Source organism: Pseudorca crassidens, chromosome 7 (assembly GCF_039906515.1).
Source record: "Pseudorca crassidens isolate mPseCra1 chromosome 7, mPseCra1.hap1, whole genome shotgun sequence".
NCBI classification, from domain to species: Eukaryota; Metazoa; Chordata; class Mammalia; order Artiodactyla; family Delphinidae; genus Pseudorca; species Pseudorca crassidens.
Window position 1 is genome coordinate 83,897,121 of NC_090302.1, and position 27,165 is coordinate 83,924,285.

General features: G+C 35.6%; 1 protein-coding gene across 1 annotated transcript in view; it reads left to right on the plus strand.

Annotated features, from left to right (window-relative positions):
- The window catches only part of NAA35 (N-alpha-acetyltransferase 35, NatC auxiliary subunit), an 86,913-nt gene that overhangs the window by 11,917 nt on the left and 47,831 nt on the right, over positions 1-27,165 (plus strand). Inside the window, exons 4-11 of the mRNA XM_067744770.1 lie at positions 107-221; positions 1,314-1,388; positions 3,688-3,855; positions 20,593-20,659; positions 20,739-20,782; positions 21,990-22,040; positions 22,705-22,788; positions 23,618-23,732. Of these exons, the coding sequence (XP_067600871.1) occupies positions 107-221; positions 1,314-1,388; positions 3,688-3,855; positions 20,593-20,659; positions 20,739-20,782; positions 21,990-22,040; positions 22,705-22,788; positions 23,618-23,732 (719 nt within the window). The remainder of the gene's footprint in view (positions 1-106; positions 222-1,313; positions 1,389-3,687; positions 3,856-20,592; positions 20,660-20,738; positions 20,783-21,989; positions 22,041-22,704; positions 22,789-23,617; positions 23,733-27,165) is intronic.

The window sequence follows — 27,165 nt, forward strand, 5'->3', positions numbered from 1 at the left end:
TAGGGTAGTTATTTAAAGTACTGTAATAATTTTTGTACCATTGTAGGAATCTAGGTAAGCTTATTAGTTCATAAACAATTTGTAGAGTCAATTTTTTTATTTGCAGATTTGGTCTTTTTGAAGCTATGTCTGCCATTGAAATGATGGATCCCAAGATGGATGCTGGCATGATTGGAAACCAAGTTAATCGAAAAGTTCTCAATTTTGAACAATCTATCAAGGTAGTCACCATTGTGCCGTTTGTGTTTTCTTTTATTGTTTGTTATTCATATGTTAAAACATTTTGATTAATAATGGAAATTAAACTTAGTATGTTAAAGTGTAATTTTCTTAAATGTCTCTCAGGTATGTAAACAAGCGTTGGTTATCTTTCTCTTTCCATTGAAATTTTTATTGTTTAATGTCTCCATTAAAAGCTTGCTCTAAATTTGTGTCTGTGCGCACTTTTTAAGTTAATTTTTGAAAGCATTTGAGTATGTATTCACATACCTGGGTAATTGGCTTAGGGATTAAATTTTATGTATTAATATATTAAGTAAAATGCTTGTGGTAGTGAACTAGCTGTTTAACTCAATGAGAATTGATTTAGAAGTTCATTCATAGTTGCCTCAGAGTTTAATTTTTGCATATTTTGTGAAGAAAGATTTGCTAAGTAAATGGATAGTGTTAAAAAAAATTATGAGTAGTATAGTTAATTAGTTTAAGGGAAATGTTTAAAACATTTTTTTTCTTTGTAAGTAGTTTTATTTTCTTTGTGAGTAGTTTCAGTTTATTAAAATGCTTCATACTTATTAATGTTTAAAACTAATTTGAACTGTGCTTTTAAAATGCTTGTTGGTTTGACTCTATTTATTTATTTATTTATTTCTGGTGGTACGTGGGCCTCTCACTGTTGGGGCCTCTCACTGTTGTGGCCTCTCCCGTCGAGGAGCACAGGCTCCAGACGCGCAGGCCCAGCGGCCATGGCTCACAGGCCCAGCTGCTCCGCGGCATGTGGGATCTTCCCGGACCGGGGCACGAACCCGTGTCCCCTGCATCAGCAGGCAGACTCTCAACCACTGAGCCACCAGGGAAGCCCTGACTCTCTTTTTTTATAAAGGCCTTTATTCTGTTTCAAATTCGAGAGGCTTTGATTTTTCATATTGAAGACCCATTAAGATACATTATTTTTAAGAATACAGAGTTAATTTGGCACCTTAGTTTTATCAGATGATAAGATAGTTTCCTTAGAATTGATATTTTAAAATATTTACTGTACATAGTAGCCATACGTATTTTAAAAATTTATATGTCATATTTCTCCTTCTTTTTAGGATGGCACCATTAAAATTAAAGACCTCACCTTGCCTGAATTGATAGGGATAATGGATACATGTTTTTGCTGTTTGGTAAGAGTTAAGATAACATGTTGGTTAATTTAAAAACTGTGACTTACTTGAATTTCAGTTTGAAAGTATATACAACAACATTGAATATGAAATATATGTAATGCTTGGCCTAGTAAGATGTACATAAGATTAGTAGGCCAAGTTATGCTGTAGGAAACAGCATTTTATCTTTTCATCTGGGTGGTTTTAGGTTCTCATTTTCTGGAAGGATATTTTCTTTCCAAGGAAGATAATAATATATAGGCATTATCCAAAGTACCCTTTTTATTCTCAAGCTACCCAGGGAAACAAATCTGAAATTGGGAGGTTCCATTAATAAGCATGAAATTAAACCAAAGAGAATTTTGGATTGGCTTTGGATACGTTTTTTTCCTAATCTAAGATATATTGAAGTAAACTGACCATTTTCTACTATGAAGAAAATTTTTTAGTGATTTATATATATATATGCTGAATAGGTTGTCTTCCCTGGATCATGTGGTTTAATTGTGGGAAAATTCTCATTTGTACAGCCCTTTTTTCTGCCCCCTTCTTTCTGACTGTCCCTTTCTTTTTTAAACTTGATATTAAATCATTGTCCTTAGAAATAATATAAAATTTCTTCATTTGTGCATCTAGTAAAATACTCATTGATTGCCCGTGTGTATGAAATACTTTTGTTATGTATTTTTTGTGTGTATTTTTCACTTAGGTCTTTTTTTTAAAAAATAAGTTTATTTATTTATTTTTGGCTGCATTGGGTCTTCTTTACTGCGTGCGGGCTTTCTCTAGTTATGGCGAGCGGGGGCTGTTCTTCATTGCAGTGCATGGTCTTCTCATCGTGGTGGCTTCTCTTGTTGCAGAACACGGGCTCTAGGCGTGTGGGCGTCAGTAGTTGTGGCATGTGTGCTCAGTAGTTGTGGCTCGCAGGCTCTAGAAGGCAGGCTCAGTAGTTGTGGCTCACGGGCTCTAGAGGGCAGGCTCAGTAGTTGTGACGCATGGGCTTAGTTGCTCCGCAGCATGTGGGATCTTCCTGGACCAGGGCTTGAACCCGTGTCCCCTGCATTGGCAGGCGGATTCTTAACCACTGTGCCACCAGGGAAGTCCCTCACTTAGGTCTTACATCAGCTCTGTGAGCTATCTGGTACCACTCTTTATCTATTTGCCTAGGGTTACTTTGCTAGTAGGGGGCATAACCAGAATCCTGATCCTGATTCTTCTTCCTCCAAAGCTGTCTGTTTCTCTCAGAGATGTTTTTATTACTCTTTAGCCATTTACTGTCCTAGTGGAATAGGATAAAAGGAGGCAAGGAGGAGAATTTTTGTCAAAGTTGAGGAACAATTCTATGAGACTCGGGGCTGTATCTAAGTTTGAACTTTAATAGGCAGATGGTTTTCAGTCTGGAAAGTCTTCTGCACACTAGTAACGCAAAATACACATCTTAATTGGAGCAGTTTTCATGTGCTTTTCTCATTTTGTAATGTAGCATTTTTTATTTTGCTCTATTGCAGAATTCTTGGACTTAGTGTAAGTTATAACTAAATAAACTTGGACAAATTATTTACACTCTCTGACTATTTCTTTATATGTAAGATGAGAAAAATACCGCCTTCCTCAAAGTGTTAGGAAAAAATGAGATAAGATATATGAAAATACCTAGCATAGTACTTAGATGTCATGATTACTCAGTTTTGGCTGCTGTTCTTCTAGCTTCTAGCACATGGCACTTGCCTCATGGTAGTCACTCAAAATAGTGTTGCCTGATTATTTTTGTGTTTTAGAAAGATCCCTCTGAGTGGGGGTACTGAAGTAGATAGAGGTGGGAGGCAGGGAAATAGTTGCATAGTTTCTTGTAGTAATCTAGGTAAGATGTGATGCACTTGACTGGGTTAGTAATAGTTGGGATGAAAAAGAAGAGTTGAATGAGTGGCTAAGAACCGGGTTAGCTATAAAGTTGTGAATTCCTTAATTTCATAGGTTTTTATTGACTGCTTTGTAGAACTGATAGCTTTTGGATGTGATGTAAGGAGGCCCTGTAATTTCATTAATCTCCGAATATTCGCAACAATTATATAAAAGAATGCTTCCCATATCTATTACTTTAAGGTAATCATGTTTTTAATTCTTGAAAGACTTTAGTTAATGAAAGTGAATTCTAACTGTACTTTGTCTTTTCTGACCTTCCTTTTAATCATCTTTTAAATCTTGTGATTAATCATATTTATTTGGGCCTGTGGCACTCTGGCCTTCGACTGTTGGATCAGACTTTTCAGACTCTGTGTATCACCTTAAACATGTGTGTTCTTTTATTTCTTTATAGATAACATGGTTAGAAGGCCATTCCTTGGCACAGACAGTATTTACGTGCCTTTACATTCATAATCCAGACTTTATAGAAGATCCTGCCATGAAAGCTTTTGCTCTGGGTATCTTGAAAATCTGTGATATTGCAAGGGAAAAAGTAAATAAAGCTGCTGTTTTTGAAGAGGTAAGATTTTGTAATACAAAAATTCCTGAAGCTCACTGACTGCCTTATTCACTGTGAAGTATTTAAATGATTGTGTGATATGTATTTTTTTGTCAACATTTATAGTTAAAAATAGTTTTTTAAAGTAATATGCTGTTGATGTTTACAAATATATTGGCTAAAACAATCCAGTTTTCTCCAAGAAAGAGAAATCTTCATCTTAATGTGTGTTCATCTTAATGTGTGTTCCTTTTGTCAGTACCATTTATTGAATATCCGTTACGTACAGACGTACTTTATTTTGGATGTTGTGGGGATTCACAAAGAAAATAGAAGAGATAGCCTCGTCCCTCAGGTCTCTTATAAATTATAACACGGAAGTTAATCTCAGTCTTTGGATAAGAGGGAGCTAAGGAAAACAAAGTTATGAAGAATAATTTAGAATATAAACGTTTTCTTCCACTTAGTAATAAGTACCTCAGCCTGAGGAAGTGTTGTGCATTTTAGACATAGAAAGATTTTTTCTCCTTATCATAAAAAAAAGATTTCAGATACTGATATTTTAAGGGGAGATGTGATAGCATTTGAAACTATTGATAAGTAATTATTTTTGTTTAATTCTTTCCTTTGTTGAAACTGGTTTTATTTTTCACACTGTTACTGATACAGAATAAATATCTTAGGCTTCAGCAATGGTTCAGTGTAAAGCTTTTCTAAATTTATATTATGTATATGAGAATAATGAAATATATGCCTAATGTGATTTTCACATTTGAATGTGTAAGCTTATGAGTTGTTTTTGAAATACTGTGTCCTTCTTACATACTCATTGGTTATTTAGCTACATATTTGAATTGATATGGATATCATGGAAAGTCTTATCCATTTGGATGGAATTTTTTAAAAGATTAGTTTGAGTTAAAAAGTGAGAAGAGTCATACAAATTATTTTAAGTACATTCTCAAAGTATACCCAAAAAGACATAAAAAATCAGTGGGACAGAAAAAGGATTTTTTTTACCAAATAGTACTGGAACAATTAGTTAGTACCCTTGAAAATTACTTCATCAGCATTTTACATCTGCCTTAGTCCATTTAGGCTGCCATGACAGCATACCATAGACTGGGTAGCTTATAAACAATAATTTATTTCCCATAGTCTGGAAGCTAAGAAGTGTAAGATCAAGGCAACAGCAGATTTGGTGCCTGGTGAGGGCCTGCTTCCTGGTTCATCTTTGCACTGTGGCCTCACATGGCAGAAGGAGGGGTGGGGAGCTCTCTGGAGTCTCTTTTATAAGAACACTAATGCCATGTATGAGGGCCCCAGCCTCATGACCTGATCACCTCCTAAAGGCTCCATCTCCCAGTACCATCACATTGAAGGTTAGGTTTCAACATATAAAATTTGATGGGACACATTCAGTCTGTTTATCGCAGTTGATTGATATGTCTTAAGTCTCGATCTATAGGTTCCCCCTCTTTTTTATTTTTTTTTAAGCCTTGTGACTTTTTGTTAAACAACTCTGTGCGTTCCTTCCAAAGGCCTCACCTCCAAATAACTATCACATTGGGCATTAGAATTTCACATATGAATTTGGGAGTTGGGGGGGACACAAACATTCAGTTTATAACAACATCAAAGTAAATTGTAGATAGAAAAAATATTTCAGGTGTAAAAAGTTATTTAAAAATCGGAAGACAGTTTACGGAAATAAAATGACCATTAAACATAAGATGCTTAACCTCACTTTAGAAATGCAAATTAAAACTGTGAGACACCATGTTCTACCTATAACAGGCACTCACATGCTCTGTGTGTGTGTGTAGGATATGAATAGTCATTGTTTCCCTCTTTTTAATCTTTAAAAAAAAGTTTATTTGGAAATATTTTCCAAATAATAGCAGTTACAGTAACTGCACAAAGAACACCCAGATTCACCTGCTATTAACCTATTATCTCATTTGTTTTTTCAGTTTTTCTCTCATGCATGTATGTATATATGTATTTTTTTTCTGAATCATTGCAGAGTAAGTTGTGTACATTATGATCTTCTTCCCTGAGACACATCAGTATGCACCTTGTAAGGAAAACGGCACTCTCATACACAACTACAGCACAATTATCAACCTCAGTAAATCTATAATACCAATCCATTACCAATGTTCCATTTCTATCAGTTGACTCAGTAATGTCCTTATCTTTCCCTACGGTATGGGATCCAGTCTAGGATCATGTCCTTCATTTAGCTGCATATCTCTTTAGTGTCCTTTAATCTACAACAGTTCCTTATCCTTTTGTCTCTAATGACAGTGATATTTTTGGAAAATGCAGCCCTCTCCTACTTTCCCTTTTTTAATAGAATGTTCCTCACTTGGGGTTTGTCTGTTCTTTCTTCACGATTAGATTTGTATTATGCAGTACTGGCTGGCATATGATGTGAGTGATGTTGTATCCTTCTTATGGTATCACATCTGAGGCATACAGTGTCCATCTGCCCCTCAATGGTGATGTGATTTTATCACCCCATCAAAGCGTTTTCTGATTGCTATATGGTTACTTTAAAAAAATTTTTATTTTACTGAAGTATAGTTGATTTACATTGTTTTTGTTTTTGTTTTGCGGTACGTGGGCCTCTCACTGTTGTGGCCTCTCCCGTTGTGGAGCACAGGCTCCGGACGCGCAGGCCCAGCGGCCATGGCCCATGGGCCCAGCTGCTCCGCAGCACGTGGGATCCTCCCGGACCGGGGCACGAACCCGTGTCCCCTGCATCAGCAGGTGGACTCTCAACCACTGTGCCACCAGGGAAGCCCGCAACTCTAGTTTTTTGAGGAACCTCCATACTGTTTTCCATAGTGGCTGTACCAGTTTACATTCCCATATGGTTACTATATCTAACCTTGCATACATAATAAGCAATCTGTAGGGAAACACTTTAAGATCATATAAATACCCTGCTCATTAAAGTCTCTCCCTGTATATTTAGTATCCATTCATGGTACTTGCTTGGATTAATCTTGACTGTGTTGGCTGCAAAATGATGATTTTGAACTCTAGCACTTCCTCCACATTTATTAGTTAGGACAGGATTCCATTGTAAGCAAGATTCGTACATTTTTTGCTGGGAGTGTAAATTCATACAACTTTTTAAAAGAGCAGTTTGGTAATATCTGTGACTTAAAATGCATGTCTTGTTTCAGCAGTTTCACTTTTAGGAATTTAGCCTATAAATATATTTGTGCTTATCCCCAAAGGTCTACGTACAAGGACATTAATTGTAGTAACTAAAGTCTGGAAGCTAATGTCCATCAGTAGGAGACTCATTAAATGACACTACATTCATGCAGCCAAGTAAGTGCTGTGTAACCTTTACAAAGGAGGAGGTAGGCTTACTTACACAGATGAGATTAGATCTCCAAATTAATGTAAAATAAGTCAGGTGTAGAAAAGCATGAGTAGCTTGCTACTGTTTTTGTTTTCTTTTTTCTAAAGAGATAGGTAGTTAAATCTTCATACACAAGAAGATAACTAGGGTATTTGAGGGTCAGGGTATATACTTGTTTTTACTATTGGAATTTTTATTATATGCATGTATTACTTTCTTTTTAAATAAACTAAAAAAATTTTTTTATGATAGAAGTAATCAATCAAATTTCTGTATAGTCTCTGGATGAAGAACTTACTAAGAGATGGGAGAAATCCTAAAGGAAAGGACTAATAGGAAGAAAACTGATAGAAAAAAGTCCTAGGAAAAATATAGACAACAAAATAATCAATTTTTATGTATTAAGATCCCATTCAAATAAAGCATAACACTAATACCCGAATGAATAAATGCGCAGTAAAATAAATAGCCCATTCATAGAGGAAGGTTATCAAATGGCCATAATATTTTAAAAATTTAGGCTCAGTGTAATCCAAGAAAAACAAAGTAATAATCAGTTCACTTTTCATCTACAAAGTTTTTAAAATGAGAATATTCAATGTTGGTAAGGATGCAATATGTTGGAACATTTTTTTTTTTAATAGTGGGGGGTATGCATTAGCATAGCTGTTTAGGAAAACAGTTTAGCAGTGTATATATCAAGAGTCTTAAACATATTGACACCATTTAAACTACTTAGTTCACCTTTAGAACTCAGCCTTAAAGAAATTATTAGAAATATGGACGCTTTATACCCAAATACATTAATCAGTGTTTTTAACAGTGAAAATTGGTATCAATCAAAATGCCACCATTAGTGTTATGGTTGAAATAAATTATGGTTAATTTATTACACATAATTGATTACGTGTAATGAATATATAGTGATGACAAAGTAATATCATGGAAAAAGGCATACTTTAAAAGATAAAGAAGGCAGCACACAATGTAATCAATTATGTAAAAATAAAGAAAACTGAAAAGAAACATAAGTTAGCTCCTAGGCTGGAAAGATGATATTTTTCCTGTTTTGCTAAACTTTTCAGATTTTCCAGATAAATTTGTCTCAGTTTTAATAATTAAAAAAAAAATTGATCTAGTAAAATCCTTAAGAGGCCTGGTGATGAATAAATAAGAGCGACTTAAATAATTTGCTTGTTTGAAATGGATGCTTCAGAAGTTCCTAAATGATTATGTATTTTGTCTCTGCTTTGTTTTTACTCCTGAACTGGAGACGTTTTCAGTTGCCTAAAGATGTTTCTTTCTCGATATCTTGCTCACGTGCAAATGGGGACCACAGTTCCCCCATCAGGTGGCTTTTCCTCTTGGATTCTGTATCTTGTAAAATGGTGTCTTTAATGTTATCTTTGATTACTTTTTTTTAACCTCCAACATCCAGATCCTTTTACCTTGCAAGTGTCTTGAATCTGGGCACTGTTTTTCCTTCCCTCTCATTGTTCCTGCTTTAGTTCATGCCTCTGTCAGCTTTAGGTTAGGGTCCTGTGAGAGTTTCTGAACTCTACTTTCTGGCCTAGTCTTTTCCCTCTAGTCCGTTCTCCACTTGACCATCAGTTATCTTCTTAAAGGTAATCTGGTCATGTTCAGTTTTGCTATTTGAAAGTTTTCACTAGGGTGTGTATTTTAATAAAAGTAATAATACTTGTACATAGTATACAAAATCGAATAGCCCACAAGACTTACAATGAAAAAATAATAGTGCTCTGCTCTTTCCTTATCCATTCATAATAATATTCAATTATTTTACCCTTTTTCTACTATCTGCTTCTGTGTTTCTGTATAATAGGCTTGTATTCTAGTTTCTGGGTTTAAGGGTTTATCAGTTTTTAACTATAGTATAGCAGCACATTTTTAGCATATGTTTAGCATTCATACATTACCTCCTCCTCACTTCAAATAGTAATTCACTTTGTGGTTAAATCATTCAATTCTAACATTATTGTGATTGTATATATATTAATGACAGATGAGCCAGAGTAGTGTATGCTTTTTTTTCCCTCATACAAATTTTTTTTTCTTGATGGTAATAACTACCTCTTCTTTTTGGTTTGCTTAGTTTTATGTGTACTTTTCCTTAATTCTTCCTTTCCCATTATTATTAAACACATCAGGTAATCTGTATATTTCATCGTGTAATAAACATCTATATCTATATATATCAGGTAATTTATAATTTTTGTTTTGAAATGCTCTTCTTGAAGTTCTTTGTTCTCTAGCTTCAGGCTGGGTCAGTTGCTTTCTAGGCCCACTGCACAGCTGTCATCCCAGGTTTCTCTGCACCATTCTCCTGGGAATTCCATTTCCCTCTCTTTTTGTTAGATCCCTAGTTACCTGGATCTCGTGCCTTTATTGTTCTTAGTTTATTACTTTGTGCAGTGTCTTCAGTTTCTTCGGGGAGACAGGGAGGGAATTTTTCTTTGAGACCTTGCATGTCTGAAAATGTCTTCCCTGCCCTCACACCTGATTGATAGTTTGGCTGTAATGGATTTCTAGGCTGGAAAATAACATCCTCAGCATTTTGAAGGCATTGTTCCACTGATTTGTAATCCCAGTGTTACCATCCTGATTCTTAATATGCGACTCATTTTTCTCTTTAGAAGCATTTAGGATTTCTCTTTTTAATGACCATACCTTAGATTAGTCTTTGAAACCCCTTAATGATCTTTGAAGTTTGAAGCATCCCGTTCTTAGACCACCACCTCTGTTTCTAAATTACTTGTGTTCTGATTCCTAGAGTTCTTCACTCCTATTTGGACTTCAGTTTATTTATATCATTGCTTCATTGTTATTAACCTCTTGACCCTCTTTTCCAAATTTAAGTATCATCATCCTTTATTACAGTCATTCCCTTGCATATACTTTCAGCTCCCTTCCTCTCTTGCCTTGTTATACCTCAATTCTAGTTGAATCTAACCCTTTGCCTACCTGCACATCTCAGTGTGACTGGAAAAAAATGCATTTCCACTGATTGGTCCTACTACCATTTCATCACCAGTAACTGCATGTAGGCCCTCAGTGCTCCCTAGCAATCATTACATCTCCCTAGTTCATTCACTCCACTCCCCTCAAACTTCTAGCACTTTGACCATCCTCACTTGAAGCAAATGACCTGCCTTTCTATTGCACTGAATAAACGGAAGCAGTCTTCCCACCTACCTGCATATGTGACCTCTTTTCTGCTGCCCTTCTGTTATGTAGATGAACTTTCTCTGCTCCTAAGAGTGATCCCTTCTGCTTGCGCCTTAGATTCCATACTCAGTCTTATATTCAAAGACATTGGTCTACCAATTCTCACCTTTATCCCTTGAGTAATGAATTTGCTGTTCTACTGGATCATTCCTATCAGCATACAAACATGCTTTATTCATGTTACTCAATCTCAGAAATACCATTTCATGGCATAGTCTTGTCCTTCAGCTTCTGCCCATACCTCAGTTCTTCTTTTCAGCCAGTATCCTTAAGAGGTGTTCATACCCACTGTCCTCTTTTCTCTGTTGAATCCACTCCAGTCAGGCTTTGAACACGTGTTCCACCAAAATTGTGACATTATGGTCATCAAACATCTCAGTGTTGGTAAACCCAGTGGTTAATGTTTGGTCTTAAACTCGACCTATCAGAAGATTTTGACATAGTTGATCACTCCATCTTTGAAACAAATTATTTTCTGGTTTCTCATCTTACTGGTTGTTCTTGTTTGTCATCTCATTCTCTAAACCAGCAGTATCCAATAGGAATATAATGCAAGCCACATACATAATTTAAAATGTTCTAGTAACCATGGGTAAAGTTAATTTTAATAACATTTACTTAGCCCAATATATCTTAAATAATACTTCAATATATAATCAGTTTAAGAATATTAATGACCCTAGCTGCATAGGGTATCCTGTGTGGAGGATACCAATCCATAGTACTATCACATCTTTTTTATTTAATATTACTACCCACTTCTATGGAAAGCTGGGCAAGACACTAATTGTAGGGTATTATCTGCCTGCCACTGGACCTTAGAAGTGGGGGAAGAGACAATTTACAAAACAGGAAATGCATATGGCTTACAAAATTGTGGGAAAAGAATTTTTTTAAACAACTCACTAATGATCCAAAAATGCATGTTAAAACTAGATATCATTTTTTTGGCCTGTGAAATAAATGGGTATAAATTTGAGACAACCTGAAGCTTGCAACAGAGCAATAAAATGGACAGTTCTTTTTTTTTTTTTTTTAATCTTTATTTATTTATTTGACTGTGCCGGGTCTTAGTTGTGGCACGCAGGATCTTTTAGTTGTGACATGCGGGATCTAGTTCCCTGACCAGGGATCAAACCCGGTCCCCCTGCATTGGGAGCACGGAGTCTTAGTCACTGGACCACCAGGGAAGTCCCAAAATGGATACTTTTTTTCACTGTTGGAGAGAGAATAAATTGGTCCAGATATTTTGGGGAAAAAATATTAATGAAATATTTTGAATTCTTTTTTTTCTACTGAATATTCTCAATCTGGTATGTATTTTACACTTACAGCACATCCTAGTTTGAACTAGTCTCATTTCAAGTGCTCGGTAGTTATGTGGCACACAGCTCTAAACATTGGTGTGACTCAGGCTCAGTTTTTACACTTCTTTATCTATACTCTTGATGATCTCATGCAGTTTCATATTTTTAAATTCTGTCTCTGCTAATGAGGCCAAATTTATATTCTTAACCTAGGCTTGTTCCCTAAATGTCATATTCATATATGCTGCTGCCTATTCTACATTCTCACTAGGATGTCATACATAACATTTCCAAAATGAAGCTGCTGGTTTTCCCCTTGCTTCCAACTTCTTTCTTCTGTAGTCTTCTCAGTCTTAGCAAATGGAACTCCATTCTTCTAGTTGCGCAGACCAAAAACCTGGGCATCATCCTTAACTCTTCTCTTTCTCCCGTACCCTGCATCTAAACCCTCAGAAAGTCCTTGGCAAACTACAGCCTGCAGACCAGCCCTGCTGCCTGTGTCTTTTATGGTCCTTGAGCTAAGAATATTTTCTTTCCTTTTAAATGGTTACATTTATATAGTTATGTAAGTGCCTACTCAGTATTCTCTGTTTTGCCACTTGGTCTGCAAAGCATAAAATATATATAACCTGGCCCTTTAAGAAAAAATTTGCCTATCCTTAATCTGTACTATCTGTTTATTGATTTCATTAGCATACACTGAACATTGTGGCAAGTGCTGGGAATAAAATGATAGGCATATCACTTTGCTGTGCACAGTGAGGATGGGAGTCTAAGAGCTCCTTTCTTAGACATCCAGCTTCTTATTCCTCTAGCCCCACATCTTTTTCTTTTTTTTTTTTAAATTATTTTATATTTGGCTGTGTTGGGTCTTTGTTGCTGAGCGCGGGCTTTCTCTAGTTGCAGCGAGCAGGGGCTACTTTTCGTTGCTGTGTGCAGGCTTCTCATTGCAGTGGCTTCTCTTTTTGTCCAATTACTTGGCATCTTCCAAAAATTGCCTTATGTGTCTTGAATGTTGTCTTCCATTCTGTCTTCCTTGTTCTTTGGAATTCAAAATTTTCATTCCTTTACTGATGATTTCAAGAGGAAATACCACATTTAACCAAAAGTCCATTGTTTCTACTGCCTACATGATAAAATTCAAAACCCTTAGAGTATCTCTTTTTATCATCTGGCCCCAATTTTATTACTCATTTTTTATTACTTCTTAATTTTTTTATTGAGTTATATGGCATATGACATTGTATAAGTTTAAGCAGTATGGCATATTAATTTGATTCATTTATATTGCAAAATGATTGCCATAGTAGCCTTAGCTAACACCTCTATTGTGTTACATAATTGTCATTTCTTCTAGTGTTGGGAACAATTAAAATGGAGTCTCTTAGCAAGTTTAATGTTTATAATAGTTTTGTTGTCTGTAATCACTGTACTGTATATTAGGTTTCTAGGACTTACTAATCTACTAGTTGCAAGTCTGTACCCGTAAACAACATCTCCCCAATTCCCCCACACCTAGCCCCTGGTAAACACCATTTTACTGTTTGCTTTTACGATTTTGGTTTTTTTAGATTCCACATATGAGAGAGATCATACAGTGTTTGTCTTTCTCTGTCTTACTTAGCATAATGTCCTCAGGGTCCATTAATGTTGCTGCAAATGGCAGAATTTCCTTTTTTTCTTATGGCTGCATATTATTCATTGTATAAATATACATCTTCTTTATCCATTCATTCATTGATGGACACTTAGGTTGTTTCCATACCTTGGCTTTTGTGAATAATGCTGCAATAAACATTAGAGTGCATGTCTCTTTGGTTACTTGTTTTCATTTCCTTTGGATATACATATACCCATTAATGGGATTGCTGGATTGGATGGTAGTTCTAATTTTAATTTTTTGGGTAACCTCCATACTGTTCTCTGCAGTGATTGAACCAGTTTACAGTCCCACTAACAGTGCACAAGTGTTACTTTTTCTCCACATCCTAGCCAGCATTTGTTATCCCTTGCCTTTTTGATGGTCACCATTCTTATGGGTGTGAGGTGATACTTCATTGTGGTATTTATTACAGGCGTACCTTGGAGATATTGTAGGTATGGTTCCAGGCCACCACAATAAAGCAAATATTGGGATAAAATGAGTCACACGAATTTTTTGGTTTCCCAGTGCATGTTAAAGTTATATTTACTATAGTGTAGTCTATTAAGTGAAACAGCATTATGTCTAAAAAAACAATGTACATACCTTAATTAAAAAATACCTTATTGCTAAAAAATGCTAAACATCATCTGACAATGCAGGGTTGCTACAAACCTTCAATTTGTTTTTTAAAAAATGCAGTATCTGCAAAGTGAAATAAAGTAAAATACAGTAAAATAAGGTATGCCTGTATACCGTTTTCTTCTCCCCTGGCATTTTATTCTTCAGCTGGTCCTATATGTTATTCTCTTTCAGTATCCCATGCTTGTGCACAGGATGTTGCTTCTGACCCCTTGGCCTTTTCTCCTTACCCTTTTAGGGCAGAGTCTTACTTATCTATAAACTTGTATCCCAATCTCCTGACTTCCCCAGACTTCAGTTTTGTTCTCTGTTGTTCTTTAGCATGTTCTTCTGTCATAGCTAGTGTCTGTACATGCTGGTTTGCATAGAGCAGTCCTGCCTGACACCTTTTGTCCTGGTGTAATTATTATAGCATTCCCTCTTACTCTTAGTAGTATACTGCTTGAGTATGGATGTGATGTTTGGAGGTACTGCTTCATTTTGTGAACATGAAGTGACAGATGTAAAAATCTAAAAGCTTAGGATAGTGGAGCCAAAAGAAAGATTACTTTCTAATATTCTAATGTTCATGTTATTTGGCATGCTGTAAATCTGTATCACTTAAGTCACTTAAGTTGGATTTTTCTCTTACTTGCAGCCGAGCATATTTCTAATACAACAGTAAATAAATGAAACTATAAAAGTTCTTGGCTTGTCTGGCAAAGAGTAAACACTATTATCCATTTGATGTATATCTTTCCAAGTGTTTTTTATGATATGTACCCGTGTGTATTTTACTTAACATGATGGAATTATGTAGACTGTTTGCAACTTGCATTTTCCCACAGAGTATAGAGAACAGATTTTTGCACATACCAGCACATGTAGGTAGATCTACCTCATTGTTTTTATTTGCATTGCATCGTGTTGAGAATACAGATTTTGAAGAACTATTTCTGGCATGAATCATCAAAGGATGCTCAAACTAGTAGACAAAAGTGTAATGAGACACAGGATTTGTACCTAGCCTCAATGTATCATCCCACAAGACATTTATTAATTACAAAAGGGAAAATGATAAGTTTACAGTGTAGACACTTAGTATCTTAGCCAAGTGGCCAGAATTAACCACCAGTAATGGGATAAGTCAACACCATGTGTCTCCAGATTCAGTGATCTTAAGAAGGACATAACATCACTTCTGTGGTATTCAGGTCAAATATCCTATCAAATATTAAATTGATTTGAATTTCGGAAAAATATAAGACAAACCCATATTGAGGGACATACACAAAATAACTTTGGCTTGTACTGTTCTAAAATGTCAGGGCATGAAAGACAAGGACAAAAGAAATGTTCCAGGTTAAAGAGACGTCAGTTTCCTGATTTGATAATTGTACTGTGGTTTTGTAAGAGAATGATTTTTGTTTTTATAAAATCACACTGACATTTACAGATAAAGGGGTATCATAGTCTGCAACCTAGTCTCAAAGGTTTCAGGGAAGAAAAATAGAGAATTATAATGTAAATGTGGTTTAATGTTATCATTTGGGTGAAGGCAATATGGGACTTCTCTTTACTATTTTTGTAATCTGAATTTTTTTCAGAATAAAAGTTAGAAAAGCCTCTGGGGAGTGAGACCACATAAGTTTGTGTTCTTACTCTGTCGCTTACTAGCTCTGTGGTTTTTCAGAATTTAAACGTCCTATGCCTCAGTTTCCTCATTTATAAAATGTAGTTTATAAAAGTACCCACCTTAGAGCATTATTGTGAGGATTAACAAATTAACAAGTAAAATGTTTAGAACAGTGCCTGGCACCTGACAAGCACTTAATAACATTAGCTGCTATTAGTAGTTGTAGGAGCAGCAGCAGCAGTAGTATTCCACTGTATGTACAATAAATTACAAGCCACTTACTAGTGGACATTTAAATTGTTTCAAGTCCTAATCTGAATTATCTGTGCTCATGTTTTACCCTTACTTGTACCCTTACTAGGTTACCCAGTATCTGGTCTGTGGTAGGTACTCAAATTTTAGTTGAATGAATCAGATTATTTTAGGAGACCCTGAAATATTTATGCAAAGTATTTTATCTGTGAAATGAATGTTTAAAGCAGTAATAAATCACAACTAATACATTGTGACTATTAAGTTTGAGAAGGGATTGAAACAGTTTTACTTATTTAGAATATTAGTACAATCAAGATTACTGCTTTGGTGAAATCACATTCAATTCTGATATTGGGTGTTCTGTTACAGTTATGATTGTAAGTATTTACTATTCTAAATTTCTTTGCAAGGCTGCATTGTTTTAAATGCTGTGTTTTATAGAATGCTAAATATCCCTTATAATTTTCTGCAGTTATATCTTGGTAGTATTGTAAAGATATTGTAGAGTACAAGTGAAGAACATGGGCTTTATCTGTCAAAACATCTTCTGTCCCTGGGATAATAAGCTCTGTATTTGCAGTGATAGTATTTTACCATTGTATCCCTGGTGTTTAGCCTATACCAGCCATCATAGGGTGCTCAGAAAATGATTTGTCCATTGCTCAGAAATGGACAAAATTTTTTCCCTACTAATTACTCACCTCTAAAATCTTGATATCAAGCTATCAAACTATATCAAAGGATACCAAACTATCCTTTGATCCATACCGCTTACTTGGATTCCCCTATTCCTTCTGTCCTTTAGTGCCACAGAGACCTCCAATTCATAGGTGCTGTCGCTTTAGTTTTCTCTGTTACTTTCCTCACGTTCTCATTTCCATGGCCCAGTTAGTGCTAAAATTGCTTTCTTGCACCCAAACAACAGAAGGCAGCTGGGGAAAATTCACATCTGTGTGTCTGTTCTCACTTTAATTTTAGGACTGCAAGTCTCAGATGGGCACTCAACACTAGAGACAATCCTATCCTACAACACTTCTGTAGCAAACTTGCTTTTCTAGTCTCTAAGGTAACTTTTCCCCATCTGTTACTTCTCAGACCTCCAGTGCCAACTCTCACTGTCAGCTTGCTTTCTACCATAATGGGATATTAGATACAGTCAGATGTAATTAGAAGTATCCCATCTTCTTATTATCACAAATGCTAACCTGTTATGGTATCCACACACTCTGTTGTTGTTAAAACGAAAGTATCCCTGTGCCATTCTAAGCTCTCAGCCCCTCCACTGTGTTCTAGATTCCCTCCCCTCTAGCCTACTGCAGTTAGTATCCCTTTCTTTGTATTGTGTTGCTGCTGCATCCTTCGCTACTAGATTATTCTTACTGGCATATAAACATGTTTTTACATGACTTAATTTAAAACCAAAACACCGCAGTTCCCTTGATGCCATGGCTCCTTATATCTACAGTCTCATTTCTCTGCTGCCCTATATGTACCAAAAACTCCTTGAATGAGCTGTTAATATTATTTTACTTTCTCTTTCATTCTCTTCTCACCCACACCAATTGGACATTCTTCTACCACTACAGAAACTGCTTTTAGCAAGCTCCTTAATGATATCCGTCTTGCTAAATCCAGTGTTCTCACTCCTCCCTCTTCAGCCTGTCGGCTTCATTAGACTCAACTGACCACTTTTTGAAATACTTTCTTCTTATCTTCCTATTATGACAATCTGTTGGATTTCTTTCTTTCTCACTGGTTAGTCCATTTCCTGTGCTTGCTCCTGTAGATCTCCAGTTCTCTTGGGCTCTCTCTGGGTTGATTTCCTCTAGTTCTGTGGCTTTTAATACCAACTATAAGCTGATGAAGTCCAAATTGATATCTCTAATCCTGATTTCCTCCTCTGACTTTCAGACTCAAGCAAGTGCCTTCCTGAAATCTTCCCTTGGATGACCAAAGGAATTACAAACTTAATATAGTTAAAATTGTATTCCATTTCTGCCCTTAAACCTGCTCCTCCCAAACTGCCCCATCTGAGTAAATGGCATCATAATTTACCAGTTGCTCAGACCGAAAACCCTTGATTATACTACAGTTTACCTCATATTCAGTTCTTCAGCACATCATGTTGGCTTTACCTTTTAAATATATCCTGATTTCAACAACTTCTCATCATTTCTGGTTATGGTATCAGTCCCGTTCACCATCAGCTCCTGCTTGGACTGTTGGGTGGTATCCAGTATCTGGTCTCTCTGGGTTTACTTTGATTTTTGTCCTCCTTAAGTCCACAGAGTTTCAGTAGTGATATTTTAATGGCAGCATCTGTTGACATAACTCCTCTGCTTCAGACCTCCAATGACTTAGATTAAGTTCTTGTTACTGAGGTTTGTATTTATTACACAGACCTGTGATAATCTCCCAGATGAATGCTTTTCCTTAGACTCTTCTTGGCAAACTTAAGGGTCCACAGATAGGGCTTACAGGTCGCTTTTTTTTTTCCCCTGTTTTGTTTTTTCTACACAGTGTTGGGCTACTTAATTTTTAAAAACTTGGTAACATTAAAAAGTCTGATGATTTTACATTAAATTAGGTTTTTGTTCTGAAAACCTAGGAGACTGTACCAAACTAGTGCTGTATTCATTCATGACCATAAGAGGGGAAGCAGCGGCCTACTTCCTTTAGATGACATGTATGTTCTCTCATTTGCCACAGTCTCCACCACTCCTCAGTGTAACTTGTAACCAGCCTGATGTTCTTAGTAAGGTTAACGGCCAAATGGCCCCTGCCCTGAAGTAGCTCATCATTCCTTCAACAAATAGGTTTGAATAGTACTCTGTGCCAAGCACTATTCTAAGCCCTAGAGATAAAGCATGAATACAACAAAGCCCTGAGCTCAGAGATTATGCATTCCTTGGGACAAATAGTCAGTGTGTAAGTAAACAAATTACATATATAATGTCAGGTGGTGACAAGTTCTGTGAAGAAAAGTAAAGTAGGGAAAGGGGATATAAAGTGGTGGAGGGTGCTATTTTAGAGAGAATGCACAGGGTATACCCTCGTATGAGAAATTGACATTGAAACAGAGGCTGGAATATAGTAAGGGATGGAGCTTTGTAAATCTTTTGAAGAAAATCAGTTTGGGGAGGGGGTTTCAGTGGGTACAGAGGTCCTGAGAAGAGTATGTGTTTGATATGCTTGAAGGACAACAAGAAGGCCTGTGTGATTGCAGTGCAGTGAACATGGACATGAGTGGTAGGTAGGAAATGGGGTTGGAGAGGGAGACCAGGGCCACATGGTGGAGGGCCTTAGAGGCCATGGGGGAATTTGGGATTTTACTGTGAGGAAGAAAATTCCTGAAAAGTTTTGAGTAGAAAGTGACATGAAATGGCTTATCTTAAAACAATCCCTTTGGCCTTTGGTGGTGAATAAATTATATAGCAGACAGTTGTGGAAGGTGGGGGGCCTGTCTGGAGACAGTTATAGAAGTGAGAGATGGTGGATCCTTGAACTGGAGATAGCTGTGAAAGGAGTCGGACTTGGTGATTAGAATTTGAAGATAGATCCTACAGTGTTTTCTGATGGATCTGATACGGGTTTCAGGAAAACAAGATGACTTGAAATGCAGGTTTTCAGCCTGAGTAATGGGATGGGGGTGCCTTTTAGCAATGTGGTAAACACTATGAGAGTTCCTATTTAGACATGTATAATTTGAGAATCCTGTTTGATGTCCAAGTAGAGATAGAGTATAAACTTCATCTGGAGCGTAAGTTTATAGCTCTGTATTACAGCCTGAGACTTTTGAAAGACCCAGTCCTGTGAGGCATACAATTCTCCTGAGTTCTTTCAGACTAGAGACATTGTTTGTACTTCTTTCTGTTTGTCAGATATAGTACCTGACATGAATTGCATGCTTACTGAATGTTTTTGTTAAGAGTCCAGAAATTTCACTATAGTTCTGGCCACTGCTGTGAATATCTGTTATTTCATTATATTAAGCTTTTATATACATTTTTATAAGAATCGTAATATGGCAGAAACACTCCTTTAGTAGAACTTCTAACTTCTTAGCTGAAATCAGCCAGATATTATTAAACTCTTCATAGTGAATCCAGCAAACCACTTAATTTGCTAATATCCCAGCAGTGTTTTAAATGATTTTGGGAGTGGGAATCCATGTATGAATCATTTGTTTTCTTTACAATGGGCAGAAGCGGGAATGTGGTTTTGCTGTCACTGAGTAATTCTGTTTGAGAAGACTTAACCTTTTAGCCTAACAGTGTGTAAAATGACATATAATAAGTTTTGAAGAGTCTTGTTTAAATTTTGCAAATAGTAATTATTACATATTTATTGTTCACCTGTGAATGTGAGAATTCTTTGTAAGTGGGAATTATTTGTGATATTATCATAAGCATTATTTTGCAAATGAACATATTAAATGCAAGTATGTTTAAATAGCCTAAGGACAGCAATTGAAATTAAGGGGACAGAGACAACATTAGAATGTGGTGTTTTAATGGTATGCCTGTAAAGATAGCTTGGATGTATGATAGCAATATTTAGGGTGACATTCCATTACTGTTTTCTTATTAGCAAATAGTGATTTTGTAAGAGAAATATAATGAAAGGTTTTGCTACTGTTCAAGGGCCTAATTATTGCTTTTCTGTATAGGAAGATTTTCAGTCAATGACTTATGGATTTAAAATGGCCAACAGTGTGACAGATCTTCGAGTTACAGGTAAAACCATTTATAAATATAATTCACAAATTTTACATTTGGATTTGTTTCCTTTTAAAATCATTGTCTCTCTTTCTAGGCATGCTAAAAGATGTGGAGGATGACATGCAAAGAAGAGTAAAGGTATATATTTTTTTCTCTTTTCTTTGGTGTAGGATATTTATATTCTTCTAAATGTCAGGTTAACTTTAGCTAATTACAAATAGCTAGTGTAGGTAGGACCACCAACTTTCTTTATATATGCTGTACCGTTTTTTGGTAATGAATTAGAACACTGCTAGAGGGGTTTCTGGTGAAGTAGTGTTACTTTCAAGTGTTGAAAATTTAACCCTTTCAAATTTTTTCAATTTTTTGCCAATGTTTTAAAATTTTAGTATGCTATTTTAAGAATAGCATAAGATTCTAGAATTTTAAATTCCTCAAAGGTAAGGACTACCTTCTTCACCTTTGTATCATTAATAGTTAGGGCAGTATCTAGAACATAGCAGAAGAGCTCAGTAAATGGAAGCTCCTCAAATCTGATTAAAAGCCTTCTATGAATGACATCCTTTGACCAGATGATCCTGATGATTTTGTTCTCATAGAAATTAAAAATGAAAAAAAGTTACATTTCTTGTATTTTTTTGTACCTGTATAACACAGCATGGTTGTCAAAACAATTTTGCATTATTGTCTTACCAGATATTTACAGTTATTCAGTGCATTAGGCAATAAAATGTACTTTTACATGAAGAAAATACAGCTGAAAAGAGTTAAGTAACCTGTCTTGAGTCTTATTAAGGGCATGCCATTAGTAAGTGACAGCTCCAGGGCTAGAACCCCAATCTACCAGATCTTCCTGTGGGTACTGCCTTGGAATTTTGTCAGAATAGTCAACCATATGTAACACATGTATTAACAAGATGTTTTGCATTTTAGTATAGAACTTATCAGTATTTACCATGTGACTTTATGATGTGATTTTGTATAGGTTACTTTTTTTTTCTAACAGGGTTAGTTTGGAGAGCATCAGGAATTTCAGTTAATAGATTTTTTAAAAGCAGGAAGTACTATGTACCATGTGCTTCTGCTTTTCATTGTTTTGCTTTTGCTGTTTTTAATACCTTATTCTTTTGTGTGATCTTTATAATTTATATCAAAATGAACTTTCTGTACATAGTATTAATAGGAAAATAAATAATTGATACCGATTTTTTCTTCCAAATATTTTTCTTCAAATAGATTCTTGCATATATTCAATAAATTAATTTATTGCTTTACCTTGTATAATTGTAATCTAATGCTTTTACAGGTTTGTGTGTGTTTTAATATACCTTTTTTAAAATTTTAGAGTACTCGAAGTCGACAGGGAGAAGAAAGAGATCCAGAAGTTGAACTAGAAGTAATTGAACTTATTTTCTGGTAGATAATATCAGAGAAGTTAATGTTGTAGTTTTATGAACTACGTTATAATTTATGGAAGCCCTTTTTAAGGTATTTCTTTACAAATTGGACATTGCAAGGGAGTTTATTTCCCTTGTATTTATTTTGATAGAATTATAATATAACTCTTTCAAATACATGATTTCAAAGCTCTTCAATATTCCTGTGAGGTAGGAAGAAAAACATGATTTTTTTTTTTAACAGATGATCCACCAAAAGTTGGCAGAATTCAAGAACTTACACAGTATCAAAAGTTGTCAAACCTTTGTTAAGATCCTAAATTTTCTGACTCTGCTTAAAGCACCTTTTTATCAGTCCTTTTAAAAATGCTAATTAAATCAGTTTTGAAATAATAGTGTAACTCCTGACTTAGGGAAAAATCAGTGCTCTTGACACATAAGCTTTATTATGTATTTCTATTTCAATAAAATAGGCTTTGTTTTATTATGTTTTCTGCAGCTCATTTTTCAGACATTTAAAAGACTATAAGTGAAGGTGTTTGTAATATATTCAATAGTAAGTTATTAACACTGAGATTTAGGACTTAAAATACTATATTTTAAAATGAAATTTCTTTGACAGACTTTGCATCTTTTAACTTTTAGTCCTTTCTTGTTTTTTAGCACCAACAGTGTTTAGCAGTATTCAGCAGAGTGAAATTTACTCGAGTGTTACTGACAGTGCTTATAGCTTTTACTAAGAAAGAGGTAAGGGTATTTACTATAATCTAAATTTTAGTGTTTTTGTTTTCGATGGAATGTTTTATTTTGGTAGTTCTGAGACTTTTCCATTGAAATGTATATGCACACATATACAGTACTCAGCATTTGTTGTGTTTACATCAGAGTATCCCTGATTTTCTCCAAAAGTCACATGAATTTTACATTCTGCTCCATAACATGTCCATGTCTGTTGTTGATATAAAAATAACATATTACGTATTAGTTGGTAAAATAATAGAAGCTGAAATTGCTTCTGGGTAGTTATTGTGAATTGGAGAAATTAAAAATGAGAATTTTAGGCAGGCCTCTTTCATTCAGTTAAATAATTAACTTAGATTTGTGTGGAATAAATGGTGAATATTTTTGTGTGTATATTGCATTAACTCTAAGTAAATTACAGACTAATTTGTGAATAGTTAATAAGTGGTAAGTAGAGATCCAACCTTTACTAACTTCTGTAATTCTGTTCTTTTTTTGAAATTTCACCTTGATGAATGATTTAGTAGGAATGTTGCAATTTCCCATTTTGTAGTTGATTGCATCTCTCTTTTTTTTTTTAAACATGAGATTAGTAGAATAAACCAGAAATGTTTCCTATTGTTCTTTAATGGCTCCTACAATGTATAGATATGGGTAAAAAAATTATTTCTATCCTAACAGGATCTGGGCATCCTATATTAAGTGAATAGTTTGTGAAAACCAATGTCATTACAGCAAGCATTTAATTTCATTATTGTTTATAGGATTTTCCTATTTAATGTATATCTTTCAGTGAAAGAATATGTAAGAATGTTTTTGGTGATTTATTTGCTAGACCAGTGCTGTTGCAGAAGCTCAAAAATTGATGGTTCAAGCAGCAGATCTTCTTTCTGCCATTCATAATTCATTGCATCATGGCATCCAGGCCCAGAATGATACTACAAAAGGAGGTAATTGTCTGTTTTGCTCCTACTCTTTTTTTGTTCTTTCCCATCCAGCATATATAGTGTTTGATTTGTTCTAAAATATCCGTTAAGTCAGTCTATGCAGACTTTGGAATGTTTTGCTCCATAGACTTATATAGAGTGTTTATGGTACCTTCTTTTTAAATTTTTTCTAGACCAGTTTGCCATCTCCTGTATCTTACTGTTTGGGTTCTGAATCTTTACCCTGTCTCGTGATCAGGCTGTGATGTCAGCAGTAAATCGTTCTTTTTTAATCACGTCTCCCCTTTTACTCCTTTGAGAGATCATCAGCTCCGTTACACAGTCTTCCCTGACTCCACCAGGCAGGCCTAGGTATTCCGTCTGTGGCCTCATTGCCTTCATACATGCCTTTGTTACATTTTTTTAGTATATCATATTATAGTTTACCTTTTGTCTTTCCATGAGATTTTTAGTACTATTAGGCCAGAGTCTCTTCTTTGCGTGTCTCTACAGTGCTTGGTACGTTGTTGACAGGCAGTAGATTTTATGAATTAGGCCTTAAAAATAAAAGGAATATTGTGCCTTTATTGTAAAAGCTCCAACTGAGTTAGCATTTTAGTAGTGTGTAGCAATTTTGGTTATCCTTAAAACCATTAAAATGAGATGATATTTGTATTTTAAAATTAGTTTTTCACAGTTGTTAGTCCTCTGACCAGGAAGTCCAGTTTTATTGATTCACACTCTTTTCCTTTTTCATCCTTTCCCCTCCTTTTAGGGACAGAAGTTGTGGTATTCCCCTTCCCATGAATTTTTTTTCTTAATCAAAGGTTAGGTAGTGGAGCAGTCCAAAAGGTAATTTAGTTTAGGAAATCACTATTATCTTTATGGATAATAATTATACTGAACTTATAAATTCATTATTAATTCATTACCATTTTCTCCAGGAGAGGGGAAGATAAGTGACTATTAGATGATTGACTAGGTGACATTCTATAACCAAGGGACCTTAAAAAGAAAAAGGTTTTTATGCATAGCAAGCTATCTAGTACATGTTTACAGAGAGGTAAACATATCTACAACTCTTCAATACTTTGAAATCTAGTGCAAGAATACTTTATGAAAACCACTGTAAAATACATTGCTTCCAGATAATTTGGTTGGTTGGTTGGTTATGTATCAGTAGGGTATTATGATGCAAAACAAGAGTCTTTCAAATGACTCTATTCTGATGCTCCTTTTGCCATATCCTGACTACTGTGGGCTGTTCTGGTCTATAACTGAGAATAATAATTGCCATGGGAGCATTAGTTGCCCATGTGGTCTGTGGCTTCCCTGTAGTTCAGATCAGTCAGCACTTAAAAACAAACAAACAAACAAACAAACCTGTGTGTATATTCTCAACTGTTTCTCTGGTTTTATGGGCTGTTCATGAGTAAGCTTTAGGAAGATGGCTTGCATAAAGTTGGTTTGAATAAACTAAGCAAGTGAAGTTTTAAATTTAGGGAGTATTCACTCTGTGCTTAGTTAAACACTGTTTAAGCTCACTTAATTTAACTTTGTAATTATCCAACTGAAGCATGAAGCTAAACAGTTCTATAATAAAAAAAAAAGTGAATGCCTTCCCAGCAATGTTTATTCTAAGAAAATGGTGATAAAGCCATAGTGGAGATTAGTTTTGGTCTCAGGTTATTCATTTTGCCTTCTTAATATTAGTACAACTCCAGCTAGTGACAAAGTGACTGTGTAAAGCTTGAAATTGCTGAACATTAATTTTAGCTTCTCATTGAAAAGCTACTTAATCAGTGGGAACTGGGAAACAGCGGTGTAAAGGGAGAAAGTAGGAAGAATCAAACTTGATTCAAGGATTACTTGCTGGTGGATTTACTCAGTGGATGTGATGTGTTGAAGATGAAGGAGGCAGAAATGGTTTGGGAACAAGAGATGCTTAAGGAAGGCAGCTCAGGTAGGACGAATGGGAGTTTTTGACGCGGTGACATGGAACAGTCCACCGGCAAAGTAAATATTTTGCTCTGGAAAATGGATGGAAGAGCAGGTTTTGGAGTTATTTTCATGTTAAGTGCTAATTAAAGTTGAAGGAGTGGATATGGTTCTTCAGGGCTTGCTGAGTTCAGGACCTTGAGTTAGAACTTTGTTGAAAAAACAAGAAGAGGATCCAGTGAAGCACATGTTGCTCCTTGTGTTTGTTTATGCTGTTGTATTGCTTGTGAATTCTATACTTCTTTTTATATGTCTGTGGAATTCTTCAAAATAATGTTCAGATAATTTCTTCCAATGAGATTTTCCATGTTCTACTTGTCAAAATTTATTTCTCTTTCCCATATTCTTTTATAGTTATCTGTGGTTGAGGCTTGGTTTACTCTTTAGAATGCAAGCATCTTTAACAGTTGCTAATGGAAATGAAAAATTTAATTAAACTTATGTTGCCTGAAATTGGTAGGTACTTTTGAAGTGTATCTCCAAATCTGACGTTCAGTTTCAAGAGGCCTTGGAGAATTCCCTGGTGGTCCAGTGGTTAGGACTCTGTGCTTTCACTGCTTCAAGGCACGGGTTCAGTCCCTGGTTGGGGGACCTAAGATCCCACAAGCTGCGCGGCACGGGCAAAACAACAAAAACAAAAAGAGGCCTGTCATTCTTTTGAAAAAAATTAAAAGGCGTCTGATTCAAGTGGTAGATTAAAGACATGCATTTACCTTCTGAAACCTTAATGAAGCAATGGTAAGTGTTTGGATATTTTTAAAAAATAGGTATAATCAATAACGAGAAAAAGGAAAAGAAGACAATAGCAACAGAATTTTAGAAGCTAGAAAACAGAAGGACATTGAGCTGTCTGTCCACAAGTAACTGAGTTCTTAGCCACTGACAGGGAAAGTCAAGATACAGTCCAGTTTATACTGCAGATCCTCTGAAGGGCCTCATTTTTAGTATACCAGGTACCTCTAAAAATGAGGATGAGAATTAATGGTGATGAGAACTGGTTGAAAACTGTTTAGAAACAGAGATTTCCTCCCCATTTTCTCCATGGTAACATTCCTGAGCCTCAGAATACTAAAAGTTTATTCTTTGGAATAGGGGAGCAGAGAGATTCTGAACTGAGAAGATACCAGACACTGTTGAATGGTACACATTATGGGGAGCTAAGTGGTAATTTAAATACTTATTGTAACCACCTGTTCTCCCCTTTCGTGCACACCACGTCAAGCTCCAGCTGTTTTTCCCGCCTACTCAGCTTCCAAAACAGTGCAGCCTGGCTATTGCACTTCACCTAAGAATTTGGAAGACTCTTAGGGAAATCTGGCAAACCCAAGAGATGGAGAAAAACATCAGCAAAATCTAAATTTATTGGTATTAGCAGTTCTCCTGATAAAATGGTTTGGTAGAAAAGCCTAACCTAATTCACAGAGCTCTTAATGAGGTTTTGGTCCTTTAGTTTCAAGCC